General features: G+C 41.4%; 1 protein-coding gene across 11 annotated transcripts in view; it reads left to right on the top strand.

Moving 5' to 3' along the window:
- The window catches only part of NFYC (nuclear transcription factor Y subunit gamma), an 81,800-nt gene that overhangs the window by 47,865 nt on the left and 19,708 nt on the right, over nucleotides 1–14,227 (top strand). For all 11 annotated transcript variants that reach the window (XM_033226915.1, XM_033226916.1, XM_033226917.1 and 8 more), the window contains 3 exons: nucleotides 782–894; nucleotides 9,481–9,552; nucleotides 11,553–11,666. In XM_033226915.1, coding sequence (XP_033082806.1) covers nucleotides 790–894; nucleotides 9,481–9,552; nucleotides 11,553–11,666 — 291 coding nt within the window. In that variant the 5' untranslated portion in view covers nucleotides 782–789. Of the gene's footprint in view, nucleotides 1–781; nucleotides 895–9,480; nucleotides 9,553–11,552; nucleotides 11,667–14,227 lie in introns of those variants that run through there.

Genomic DNA, 14,227 nt, shown 5'->3' with positions numbered 1-14,227 from the left:
GTACACTACTAATCACTAGGGACTTTTAATATAAAAATTTGCTGAAGTCTGTGGCATGGAGTATGAGAAGCCACAGAGAACTTGAAAAAGCTTTGGAGGGAATGGCATTGAAAATTATGGGCGGCCGGGCGCGGTGGCTCAAGCCTGTAATCCCAGCACTTTGGGAGGCCGAGACGGGCGGATCACGAGGTCAGGAGATCGAGACCACCCTGGCTAACACGGTGAAACCCCGTCTCTACTAAAAATACAAAAAACTAGCCGGGCGAAGTGGCGGCGCCTGTAGTCCCAGCTACTCGGAAGGCTGAGGCAGGAGAATGGCGTGAACCCGGGAGGCGGAGCTTGCAGTGAGCTGAGATCTGGCCACTGCACTCCAGCCTGGGTGACAGAGCGAGACTCCGTCTCAAAAAAAAAAAAAAAAAAAAGAAAATTATGGGCTAGACTAGGGCAACAAAATACTTTCCTCACCCCACACCCATGTAAGAAGTTAAAAGTCCTTGATTAACATTAGGATTTCAGCTTACATTTCTAGCAACTTTTGATTTTCTAGTTGGAGCTCTTTAGCAGTCTCTATGGTATAAGCTAGATAGAAGGAAAAACTTTCCTACCAATGTTTTTAAGCTGTAAGTCTGTGTTAAAATCTTTTTAGTATAATTATATACCTTATCAAACTGAAAAATTGAATAGATTCATAAAAACATCCACAAAGATACAAATGCCTAATCTGGACAGAAAGTCTGACTTTATTGTTTCTAATGTGTCTTATGTATGTGTTTATTTTCAGTTGTCAAGATGTCCACAGAAGGAGGATTTGGTGGTACTAGCAGCAGTGATGCCCAGCAAAGCCTACAGTCATTCTGGCCTCGGGTCATGGAAGAAATCCGGAATTTAACAGTGGTGAGGAAGAATGAGAAACTTTTATTAGAAACTTTTAAAGAGTATAAAGAGCTATGGGAAATTAACCAAAACTCAGACTAAAGCATTTTTAATTTCAAGCACATTTACGAGGCATAGTTCATCCCTGACCTGTGGGTAGGAAAATGAAAACATTTGCCTTCTGTGAGGTAACTGCAAGAGTGTCTTTTATATCTCAGTGGTCTTCCATAGGCGTGTGGTATGTAGTGGATACTTTGACTTGGAGGTAGTTTAATGTGAGGCATATCCTTTAGGACTTGTAGGAAAACAGAGATCTCATCTTCCTTCTGTAGCTCTGGCTCAATTTTTTAGGCCTGATTTAATGGTCCTGCCACATTTCTAGAACTTGGTAAAAACTATTGGGCAATTTATTCAACAACAAATCTATTGTGAGCCAGGAACTCTTTCCAGGTGTTAAAAAGATACACTTTGATCACTGTTTCTCAACAGCTGCATTATTGACATTTTGGGCTAGGTAACTCTTTGTTCTGAGGGGCTGTCTTATGCATAACAGCATGTTTAGCAGCACCCTTAGCCTCTATTCACTAGATGCCAGTAGCACCCCTCCACGAGTTGTGACAACCAAAAAATGTCTCCAGACATTGGGAAATGTGCCTGTGGGCAAAAATCATCCCCTTTTGAGAACTACTGACTCAAAATAATTAAATATAACCTTGACCTGTGAGGAGCTTACAATCTAGTAATTACAACCAGACTCGTTTAGTCAGTAGGTATTTATTAAGTACTTACTGAATCAGGCACACTGATGAGTCCTGAAGCAGTAAAAGCCAAGGAGCACAGAGGACATAGTGCTTGTTTCTTTCTGGTTGAGTTAGGGAAGGGTTTAAGTAAAGGGAACATTTTTGTTGAGTCTTGAAATATGAGTAAGCGTTCACCAGATGTGAAGGATGGGAGGGCAAAGACAAGGGCATGCATAAAGGCATGGAGGCCCAGTGGGGAGGGCCTTATAGTTAGAGGAACATCAAGACATTCAGAGTGCCTAAAGGTTACTACTGTGTGTTTAGTGGAGGTTGAGGGAAGGAGTAGGTATGTGGTGTGAGAGTGGTAGTGGAAGGTGTGGCAGGTTAGAGTTGGAGTATTTTCGTAATACAGTTGTCATGTCCTTAATGAAGAATGTTCATTAAGGTGTCATTTTAGTACATACTGAAGGAGTTCCCTGTGTTGGCTATGTCATTCCTGCCCTGGAAATACTAGTATCCTGGCAGAGCAGACACTGGATTCCTTCCTGATGTAGAATTAATGTTGCAGTTGCTTAGGGTTAGTGACCTTTACCTTCTGACGTTACAATGTCAGTTTATTCATTCACTCAACGAATACTTATTATGTACCAACCAAGGCTATGCTAGATACTGTGGATACGGTAATGAACCAGACAGACAGGATCATTGCAGTGAACCAGACAGGATCATTGCACTCATGGAACATATATTCTGATGAGACAGGCTAATAAACAAGTAATTAATGAAATGAAATAACTTATTATGATAAATGCCCACTGACTTCAGGGATAAAAAGTAATTCATGTTTTGGATATACCTCTGGGTCACGTTTGTTTATATGAAGAGTTTTCAGCAGTTGAACTTGGCTTGGCCTTTCTCAGACTGGCCTGGGTTCAGAGTGGATTTCCACTGAAAAGTCATTGTTCCTCTTCTGCAGTCTAAGGTAGTAGTTATCTAAACTGTTTCAGATATAAAAGAGAAGGTAGGGAAACATGAAACTATAAAGTCAGAAGTGGGGTGTTTTGTTCATATTTTAGGGGGATGATCTCATGATTACGCTTATCAGCTTTTGGTGCTGGGGTCAGCTTGGTGTAAAATGAATGCTCTCCTGGGGTGTGGTGGGACTAGGCCAATCGAGCAAGTCTGTGCCGCAGCTTGAGCCGAGAGGCATAAATCCAGGATTAGGCAAGTGGCCAGATAAACTCTGGAGTTAAGCTCAGCACTTAACTTTTCTGTTTTGTTGGACTTTGATTTTTTTTTTTTAGTTGTAGTTACAAAACACGTAAAATTTCGCCCCTTATCCATTTTTAAATGTACAGTTCAGAAGTGTTAAGTATAATCACATTGTTATGAAACTTATCTCGAGAATTTTTTCATGTTGCATTACGGAAACTGTGCACTCTCTAAACAACCACCTTTCTGCTTTCTATGAATTTGACTATTTTTGATACCTCATAGTAATGGGATCATATCGTACAGTCCCCTACTTACGATGATTCAACTTAATGTTTTTTCTACTTTACAGTGGTTAGAAAGTGATGTGCATTCAGTAGCAGTTGTACTTTGAGTACCCATTCAACCATTCTGTTTTTCACTTTCAGTCTACTATTCAATAAATTATGAGATACTCAACACTTTACTATAAAATAGGGTTTGTGTTAGATTATTTTGCCCAACTTTAGGGTAATGTAAGTGTTCTGAGCACATTTAAGGGTGGGCGAGGCTAAGCTATGATATTTGATAGGCTAGGTGTAGTAAATGCATTTTCAACTTAGGATCTTTTCAACTTACAATAGCTTTATCAGGATGTAACCCCATTCTAAGCAGAACAACGTATGTATTTGTCTTTTTGTCTTACCTTATTTCACCTAGCATGTCTGTTGAAGCATGTGACAGGATGCCCTTCCTTTTTTATCTTTTTTCTTTTTTTTTTTTTCCTTTTTGGAGACAGGGTCTCACTCTATCTTCCAGGCTGGAGTGTAGTGGTACAACTATGGCTTACTGCAGCCTCAACCTCTCAGGCTCAAGCAATCCTCCTGCCTCAGCCTCCTGAGTAGCTGAAACTACAGGTGCATGCCACCACACCCAGCTAATTTTTGTATTTTTCTGTAGAGGCAGGGTCCCACCATGTTACCCTGGCTGATCTCAAACTTCTGGTCTCAAGCAGTCCTCCCACCTCCGCCTCCCAAAGTGCTGGGACTATAGGTGTGAGCCACCATGAGTGGCCTTTGTTTTTTCTTTTTTAAAGAGACAAGGTCTTACTCTTTTGTTCTTTGCTGGAGTGCAGTGGCAGGATTATAGCTCACTGTAGCCTTGAACTCTTGGGCTCAAAGGACCCTGTCTCCTCAGTCCCCCAAGTAGCTAGGACTCTAGTTGGGCACCACCGACGTGGCTAATTAAAAAAAAAAAAAAAATCTTATGTAGAGATGGAGGTGTCACTGTTGCCCAGGCTGGTCTCAAATTCCTGGCCTCAAACAGTCCTCCTGCCTTGGCCCTCCAAATTACTGGGATTACAGATGTGAGCCATCATGTCTGGCCTATCCTTTTTTTTAAAGGCAGAATCATACCCTGTTGTATGTATATAGCACATTTTGTTTATCTGTTCATTTGTTAATGGACATTTGGGTTGGTTCCACCTCTTGGCTATTGTGAATAGTGCTACTGTGTTACATGAGTGTGCAAATACCTCTTCAAGACCCTGGGCTTTGATTTGTAACCTACTTGGTTTACAAGTTTGGTTGCCAACAAAGCTGATCATGATGCTGACCTAATTTTAGTACCTAGACTTTTAGTCTATCAGAAGTTAAAAGAGAGTTACTTTGAGGGGTTCCGTTTTGGTACAGGTTTTGTGTGTGAAGAGAAAGAAAAGTAAAGAGGAAGTTGTCTTTAATCATTCTTGTATTGGTGACTAATTAAAATTCTCCTCCTATGTACTTTTCAAAGGGACTCCTAGACCTCTGCCAAGCTATGTCTTTTATATCAGGTGCTTACAACAATGTCTGGGATATAGTAGGTGCACAATAAATATTTGAACGAATTAGACTTCACTTCAGGTTTAGTGCAAAGCAGTATCAGTTCCATGTTTGAGTAAGAATGCAATCCAGTAAAGTCAGGGTAATTTTTTTCCTTTTGTATGACTCTTATTTTCCCCTCTTCTCAGGAGTACAACACGTGATGGCATCTGCTTCTCTGACTGCGCTGCTGCCTGTGTAACATAACCAAACATTTTAGCGTTTAATCTGTGCCTTTCCAGAACTCAATAATACTTAAAACCAGACTTCCTCAGATGTGTCAGAGCCTCTTAGGTTGACACCTCAAAGTATCTAACAGATTAAAAAAAAAAAAAGAAAAAGAAAATTCCTTATGTTTAAACTACCCAATCATAAGTAAAATTTACGAGAATATTCATAAGATGTGATCTCAGACTGGGACACAAATTGTTCCAAAAAGAAGTAATTGAAGTTTGCTAGATGATGTATTTCATGATGTGTTGGAAACACTGGCCTCAAGTCCTTTTGGTCTGAGTCCTGTAAAAGCAATTTATCTTTCATTTTAGCTTGTTCTCTTGACTCTTAAAAGCTCTGTAATTGTAAATCCAGGTGGTGTTCAGCTTGGATTGAAATTAATTAAAAACCATAACAAGATGATTGTTTCCCAGAGTGACTGTGTAAAATACTATATTCCTGCACAGCAGAGCTCTGGGAACAATATATAACAGACTTCTTCATGTTGAGTTTTGCCCCACTGGGCCTCTTTGAAAATAGGAAAAGAAAGCTAACTTTGTCTTTACAGAGGTGAGTTGGGGGCAGTTGGGCAACGATGCTGAATTTTGAAAAGAAAAATCTAATTCTCTACTTACTCTTTACATCCCATTCAGCCTTCAGTTTACTGTAATTCAGTGCCTAGGTCACTTTCTTTTAATTGGCAGTTTCATCTTTTCATTCCTCAGTGCCTTCTGATTGGGTGATGACATTTCTAACATTACAATCAAATCAGATAACTGTTTAAACAAAACAGGTCCTGTGCTGTGTGAACCCCTCCTGTAGAGCAGTGCTTCTCAAATTTTATTGTCTGTATGAACCACACGAGGGAGGATCTTCCTAAAATATTGATGCTGATTTAGTAGGTTAGGAACGGAACCTGGGATTGTTTCTTTTGAGTTTCCCAGGTGATACCATTGCTGGTCCAAGGACCTTACTTTGAGTAGCAGGGCTGTAAAGCAGTAGTCCTTAACTCTCACTTGGATCATAATCACAGGGGAGTTTTCAAAAAACTTGATGCCAGTACTCTACCCACTAGAGCAGGGGTCCCCAGTCCCTGGGCCATAGACCTGTATGGGTCCATGGCCTGTTAGGAACCTAGGAACTGGGCTGCACAGCAGGAGGTCAGTAGCCAGTGAGCAAGCATTACCGCCTGAGGTCCCCCTCTTGTTAGATCAGCAGCGGCATTAGATTCTCATAGGAATGTGAACCCTATCATGAACTGCACGTGGGAGGGATCTAGGTAGCACACTCCTTGTGAGAATCGAATGCCCACCCTGCCCATCTTTGGAAAAATTGTCTTGCACAAAACTGGTTCCTGAGGTTGGGGACCACTGTCCTAGAGTTCCTGATTCAGTTGGTCTCCAGGAGAGAGCTCAGGCATCTTGTGTTTCAAAAGCTTTTCAGGTGATTCTAATGTGCAGCCCCAAGATTGAGAATCATTGCTTTCACAAGGGTTGAGAATCCTGACTTGCCAGAGTGCCTGACTGGGTAGGCCTGGAAAAGATTTCTCTTTATTATTTGAAACTCTGGGTGTTCTTTAGTGCAGCCCAAGATGCACTGACTTTTCTTTGGCTCCAAACTCTTATTGAGTGAATTCAGATTTGAATTTGTCTTGAAATGCAGCAGTTTCAGATGGCAGCATTTTTAACGTAGTTCTTTGGTAGTGGTCAGGAGCATGAGAATGTTCTGAGAGATAATCTGCTCTTTTCCTTACTGATGTAACTCCCAAAAGTAGGGGGGGAAAAAATATGTGTCAGCTGTTCTTCCAATTGGATCAGTATCAGGAGAAGGAGTTAAAGAGTTAAATGTTACTCCCTTCAGTTACATAGTAGCCAGTGAAGTGGGGAGCATGAGTCCAAGTTTCGGGGGCCTCAGTCTACTGTTTGTAGAGGGCCCGCCCTTTCCAACAAGCTTATGGTAAATCCTTACATGTAACTAGAAAGCTACAATAGGATTAATAGAAAGCTGGGTGATTGTCAACAGGGATGAACCATACACACACCTCAAGATCCACTTTTACACACTGCTCCTTGAGATCTCAAGGTTTCAGGAACATGGAAAAATAGTTTGTCACAAATGAAAGCTTTGGGAAGGAGATTAAAGCAGAGCTTATTGTAAATTTCTGCTGCATTTTACATCTCTGCAAGGCAGGAATGATCTCTTGATCCTTGATCTTTGTTGCTTTTGATTAAAGAATAGAAATTGAAGGAGTAATATTTTACTCTTTCCATTTGGGGAAAGAGGTCTTTTTTATCAGCTTTGGGCTTTAGTTCAGTAATCATGGAACATTCTTGTACAAATTATATTTAAAACCAAGCCAAATGAGAGCACACTTGCAAGAGAGCTAAATCTATGATCATCTTGTGCTGTATGTATCAGCCTGGGAGGCTTTCCAAAGGAGTGATCATCCCTAGCATTCTCTTTGGCATTTCTGTGTAGTGTCATCATCTTCTGTGATATGCCACACAAGAAGGAAGACCAGTGGTTGATTTCTGGGATTAAACTTTAAAAAAAATCTCTTAAGGATCTGGCTCCAACCCAGTATCCTCTTTCCTGCTTCTCACCTCTGTACTCAGGTCATAGATCTAAAACTTAAATAGACTGTGATTTTTTGTATCTCTGTCTTTGTTGTTCTGTCTGAATAACATTCTCATACTTTTTCAACAGGCAAATTCCCAGAATCCCTTAGACACAGTTCAGATGTCATCCCCTTTGTGGAACATTTCCAATCCCTCACTCTCCCTCCAGCCCTACATTGCTAGCTGTCCCTAGCAACGTGTCCTTCTTTGTGTCCCCATGGGATTTTATATCCCTCCCTTCCAGTTTTGGATAGGGGATTATAATGTTTTCATGTGACTGTCTCTGACAAACCACATGCTTGTCAAAGGTAGGAGTAGATGTGTATTTTTTCTTTCTTTATTTTTTAAATAGTAATGGGGTCTCACTATGTTGACCAGGCCGGTCTCAAACTCCTGGCCTCAAGCGGTTCTCCCATCTCAGCCTCCCAGAGTACTGGGATTACAGGCATGAGCCACCGTGCCTGGCCTACATGTGTATTTTTGCATAGTAGTAGGTATCATACATTTACTATTAGTTGAGTTACTTGAATCAGGAAGTGAAAGAGCAAAGGGAAAAACAAGAACAGAATGAATCTGTGCTACTATTTCCTTTTGTTGAAATTTTAATAAACTGAACTTCTGAGTCCCCGTTACTCCAGGGTTAGTTTTAGTAGAGGCTTCATGGAAAATGTTGATACCTAATTTGGAAAAGGAAAAGATGAAAAATTGGTGTTTGAAGTTTGTAGAGCAGAGTGGTAGCCAAGCAGCTTGTTGGGTTTGCATGGAAAAATTAGATGTCTTGGTGTACATTTTATCCTAATAGATTCTCTTCTTTCTGTAATCATAAAATAGGTTCTGGGAAAACTGTTGATGGTTTTCCAAAATAACTTTTTTGACATATATTTGAGATTTTCTGTTGGTCTTAGAAAAGAAAGTTCACTTATGCTTGTTAATTTACATCAAATCTCAAATAATAGCTGCTGCTTCCATAATGTGGTGATGCAAATTTCCAGGTGAGCATATTGGGTTTAGTGAGTCATATTTCAGACCACTTATAGAATCAATCATTTGACACCTAGTCCCAGTAGAGATTTTGCTGATTTTAGCTAATATCTGCCTTTGCACCTTTCTCCTCATTGCAGCTCAGAAACTCAAAATTGATTTTTTTCCTAGAATTGCATCCATCATTGGGCATGCGTTTAAATACCAGTAGTTTTCAAATAAAACAAAAAAGGGCTTAAATTTCAAATTATTGAGTAGTGCTGGTCAAAAAAGCCCTTTCCTAAATTATATTCACAGTAAAGTTATATGGTCCTCCCCCACTCCGGGCTTGTTTAAGAAAGAATACCACAGCTGTTCCTAAAAGGCAGCTGATAAGTTCTCCCCATCCTTTTTCTGTGCTCCTCTACCCCCACTTGAAACAAATTTTGGAGGCAAGGCCATGGCTATTGTGATGGGAAAGGAGCTCTCCTCCCCAATTTCTGTTGTCAGGTTACTGCAAATGTCAGATGTGGCCACTGCCAGCTGTGAAGAACTGTGGGTCACTGTGGTCAAGTGCCCTGGCGTTGCTGTTCCAGTTTATCACTGAATGGAAGAAAGAACTGGAACTTTAGAGGAATACCCCTGAGACAGAAATCTCATTTTAATCTGCATATTGCAGACTGGTAAACTTACTTGGAAAAAAGAGAAGGCGCTCATAATGTCCCTTTATGTTGTGCTGATGAAAACAAACAAACCAAAAAAACAGATACTGCTTGGCGCTCCGTTTCATGAGGGCACTGTTAGAGGCCATCCTAAGCTTTTTCTAAAGCCCACTAATTCTTCGAAGACCTGCATATGTTAAGAAGAATTTTGCTCTGGAGCTTGTGTTTTCTTCATTTCATCTGTACCTCCTCTCCCAACTTCCTGAAGAGAGGGACTAAGCCAGAGTGTTTCCTGCTGCCTGTCATGCTTTGCCACACTGTTGATTGTGCCCACCATTTATGCATCTCTTGTTGTTCATTTCAGAAAGACTTCCGAGTGCAGGAACTCCCATTGGCTCGTATTAAGAAGATTATGAAGCTGGATGAAGATGTGAAGGTGAATTCACATTCATTTTTATTATTTCTTATTGAAGCTGAGTGATGGGTAGGTTTTTGTTCATTGCTCTAGAGCTCAAAGTTTAATTAAACAAAAACACACAAAAAATTACTGTCTGTTGCTTTATTTGATTCCTGTTTAAAATTGTTAAGTGAGCCAAAATTGAGCAGTTTTGGTTACTATATGGATCATCCTGAAAATTAAGGATATCCTGGTTTTTTTAGATGTTGAAAAAATAGTTGTTGTTGGTTTTTGTTTTGTTTTCTTTTCTTTTTTTTTGAGAGTTTTACTCTGTTATCCAGGCTGCAGTGCAGTGGTGCGAGCTCCACTCGGCTCACCGCAACCTCTGCCTCCCAGGTTCAGGCGATTCCCATGCCTCAGACTCCCAAGTAGCTGGGATTACAGGCGCCCGCCACCACACCCAGCTAATTTTTGTATTTTTTGTAGAGACAGGGTTTCACCATGTTGGCCAGGCTGGTCTTGAACTCCCGACCTCAGGTGATCTGCTTGCCTTGGCCTCCCAAAGTGCTGGGATTACAGATGTGAGCCACCACATCTGGTCTTTTCTTTCTTTTTGAGACAGGGTCTCACTCTGTCATCCAGGCTGGAGGGCAGTGGCATAATCATGGCTCACTGTAGCCTTTACCTCCCAGGCTCAAGTGATCTTCCCACCTCAGCCTCCCAAGTAGCTGGGACTGTAGGCACATGCCATCATGCCTGGCTAATTTTTAATGTTTTTTTGGAGCGGGGGACAGGATCTCACTGTGTTGCCCAGGCTAGTCACGAACTCCTGGACTCAAGCAGTCCTCCAGCCTCGGCCTCCCAGAGTGCTAGGATTAGACATGAGCCACCATGCCCAGCTGGTATCTCACAGTTCCTTTCACAGTGTAGCATATACATGTATCATCAAGTCAACAGGACAGTGCCATCATCTTAGCATCTTATAACATATAGTTTGTTGATCTGAACTCTTAAGAAATTTTTGATAATGATATTCAACCTGCTCTAACCTTTTGATCTGTGAGTTTCTTTTACATGAATAATACTTGTGAGAGGGTTTGCTTGGGCTTGCCATTTCTGTATTCCTAGGAGTCCATCTCCATTATAGATCTCAGAGAAAGAGGAACTCTGTCTCTTTACCACTCAAAATTAATAGTCTTGTATTTTCACAGAAAGCTAACAAGTGATAGCAATTTTCCTTTTTATTAGCTCCTTTCTTCCTCACAGTAGCCCTGTGAGATTTGATATAATAAGAATTATCAGTTCCATTTTACAGATAATGGAAATAGACACAAAGAGGTTAAGTGACTCACCCAGAGTGCTAGGACCAAGATCGCATTTCCCATCTGCTGCTGCTTTAACTCCAGAGCTCTTTCTGTGACTGTAGCCTGCACAGACTACCTCACCAAAGGTTTAGAACCTTGTTTGACCAAGAGTTTCAGCTTTGAAATCAGACACATCAAGTTTATATGGCTTGAGCACTTCCTATGTGCCAAGTCCTGTGCTGGGTACATATATTATCTCATTTGATTGCCACGATAAAACTGGATGGTTATCCTCTTTTTCAGTGTGTGAAAAACAAAGCCCAAAAGGATGGGAAGCCTGCAGTTTTATCCAAATCCATTGGCTTTCAAGCTCATTCTCCTTCCCCATATTGTTTCTCCTTGGATTAGAACCTAAACCCTGCCACTTACTGGCTCTATGGCTATGGGCACGTCACTTCATCTCTCTTAAACCCTAGTTTCTTTGAAAGGCTATTATAAGGGTAAGAAAGCACCTTGCACGAGGTTTGGCACATGGTAGGTGCTAAATAAGTATTCTTTCTCCCTGTTCCCTGCTTTGTTCCTACTCATGGATTTATTTTACCTTGGAATCTCTTGAGCATACCACCTCATTTTTTGACCCTTGCCCCATAGTCCCATGCTAGGCAATGAGGCAAGAGACAGACTGGTTTGAATGACTTGCTGGTGATTGACAGGGAGGGCCTGTGTCTGTTACAGATGATCAGTGCAGAAGCGCCTGTACTCTTTGCCAAGGCAGCCCAGATTTTTATCACAGAGTTGACTCTTCGAGCCTGGATTCACACAGAAGATAACAAGCGCCGGACTCTACAGGTATTATTGCAGACTTAGATTAGGAAAACTGGGGTAAGCGGCCACCTTTGCCTGTTCTCCTGCAAAGAAGAACAGGTGGCTTTGGACCAAAGATTGTTCTTCTTTAGGCCTCTATCAAGCTGACATGTAATTGGCATCTCCACTGTTGGGAGGCAGACATATCTTCTAGCCATGGTGATTGTGCTTCTCCACCAAAAATCTTAGTCAATTCTCTCCTGGTTTTCACAGCTTAGTGACTGAACTCTTTTCCCTTGGTGAGCCCTCACTATAAACAGAGGCTCAAGTGATAGAGTATTTACCTGTTTCCAGACGTAAACAACTTCTGCTTGGGAGCCTTGAGAGATTCCAGGAAAGGACGGTTCCAGAAAGTATCAGGAGTCTCACTAGCTTCGTTAGGCTTTTTGTTCTTTGTCTGCCTTCCTGAGAGGAGTCCTCCTCCTCCTCCTCCTCCTCCTCCTCCTCCTCCTCCTCCTCCTCTTCTTCTCCTTCTCCTTCTCCTCCTCCTCCTTCTCCTTCTTCTTCTTCTCCTCCTCCTCCTCTCCTCCTCCTCTTCCTTCCCCCCTCCCTCCCTCCTCCCTCCCTCCCTCCTTCCTTCCTCCTTTTTCCTTCCTTCCTCCTCTTCCTTTTTTTTAAATTTTAATTTTAACCCAGCAACTCCACATACATACTGTATGCAGAGCCCTTGGTCATTGACTCTAGAAACCCTCACCCTATAGCCAAGCCCTGGCTTTTAGAGGAAAGGTTTCCCAGATACAAGAAGAAGGGTGTAACAAGTATAAAACAGTGGCACTATTTTAACCATGAAGCCAAGAAAATAAATTGTTTTCTCTTTTTGCTTCCCTTTACCTACAAAGTAGAAAATACATGTGTTTATTCATTTATTCTAAAAAAAACTGAACACCCACAATGTGCCAGGCGCTTTTCTAGGATCTGGGGATTAACAATACACAAAACAGACAAAAATCCTTATCTGTGGGAAGCCTGCATTCTAGTACAGCTTGTCAATGCAGCTTAAAGTTAGGATTTGTGTACGTTACTATATGAAAGTTTTAAAGCAAAAAAAGGAAAAAATACTGAACTCCAATAAATGACATGCATGTTGAAGTCACAGAATTTATGCTGCCTTGAAGTTAGTCTGTAGATCCAGAGAGATCCAGTTAAAGCTCCCTTCAAGAGCAATTCAGATTAGAAAATAAAATACATGGCCAGGCACGGTGGCTCACGCCTGTAATCCCAGCACTTTGGGAGGCTGAGACGGGCGGATCACGAGGTCAGGAGATCGAGACCATCCCGGCCAACACAGTGAAACCCCGTCTCTACGAAAAATATAAAAAACTAGCCGGGCGAGGTGGCGGGTGCCTGTAGTCCCAGCTACTTGGGAGGCTGAGGCAGGAGAATGACTTGAACCCGGGAGGCGGAGCTTGCAGTGAGCTGAGATCAAGCCACTGCACTCCAGCCTGGGCGACAGAGCGAGATTCTGTCTCAAAATAGGCAAAACACTTGGACAGACCTTCAGAAAAAAAGATAAACAAATGCTCAATAAAGCCACGAGAAGGTGTGCAACATCATTAGTCGTCAGGGAAATACAAATTAAAACTGCAGTGAGATACTGGTTTATACCCACTAGAATACCTAAAATAAAAAAAGACTGACAGTACCACAGTTGGTGAGGAAGTGGAGTGTCTGAAACTCAGATATTACTGGTCAGAATGTAAAGTGGTACAGTCACTTTGAAAAACTATTTGGCACTTTCTAATAAACATATCCCCCTACTCTGTAACCCAGCCATTTCACTCCTAGGTATGTACCCAAAAGAACTATAGCCATTTTTGTATAAAAGTGTTCTTAACAACCTTATTTATACTACCCCAAAACTGGAAACAATTCAAGTGTCCATCAATATAGGAATACATAAACAAATTCTGAGGTATTAATGAAATGGATTCCTCCTCAGCAATAAAAAGAAACAAACCATTGCTCCATACAACATGGATAAATCTCAAAGATACTATGTTAACAAAAGAAACCAGAGGGAAAAAATTACATAGTGCATGATACAATGCATTATTACTACCACCTATGGTGATAGAAATCAGAGTTGTGGATGCCCAGATTTAGGGGAGTGTGGGGAAGGATGTTGACTGGAAAGGGCTAGAAGGAACTTTCTATATTCCTTTTTTATTTTTTGAGACAGGGTCTCACTCTATGGCCTAGGCTGGAGTGCAGTGGCTCAATCACAGCTCACTGCAGCCTTGACCTCCTGGGCTCAAGTGATCCTCCCACCTCACCCTCCCAAGTAGCTGAGACTACAGGTGCGTGCCACCATATCTGGCTTAAAATTTTTGTTGTTGTAGAGATGAGGCCTTACTATGTTGCCCAGAGCTGGTCTTGAAACTTCTGGCTCAAGCGATCCTCCTGCCTCAGGGAATTTTAAAAGCAAAGTAAAAATTTTAGAAAGACCAACTTAAGTACATCTATGTTTCCAAAATACTCTAGAACATTTTGTTATATGTTGGAGATGTTTATTATTTTTCTTTTTCCCCTTTTATTCCATCGGTAAA

Source organism: Trachypithecus francoisi, unplaced genomic scaffold, assembly GCF_009764315.1.
Source record: "Trachypithecus francoisi isolate TF-2019V2 unplaced genomic scaffold, Tfra_2.0 Lachesis_group12, whole genome shotgun sequence".
Lineage (NCBI taxonomy): Eukaryota > Metazoa > Chordata > Mammalia > Primates > Cercopithecidae > Trachypithecus > Trachypithecus francoisi.
The sequence above is the reverse complement of the archived record's forward strand: the minus strand, read 5'-3'. Positions and strand labels throughout refer to the sequence as shown.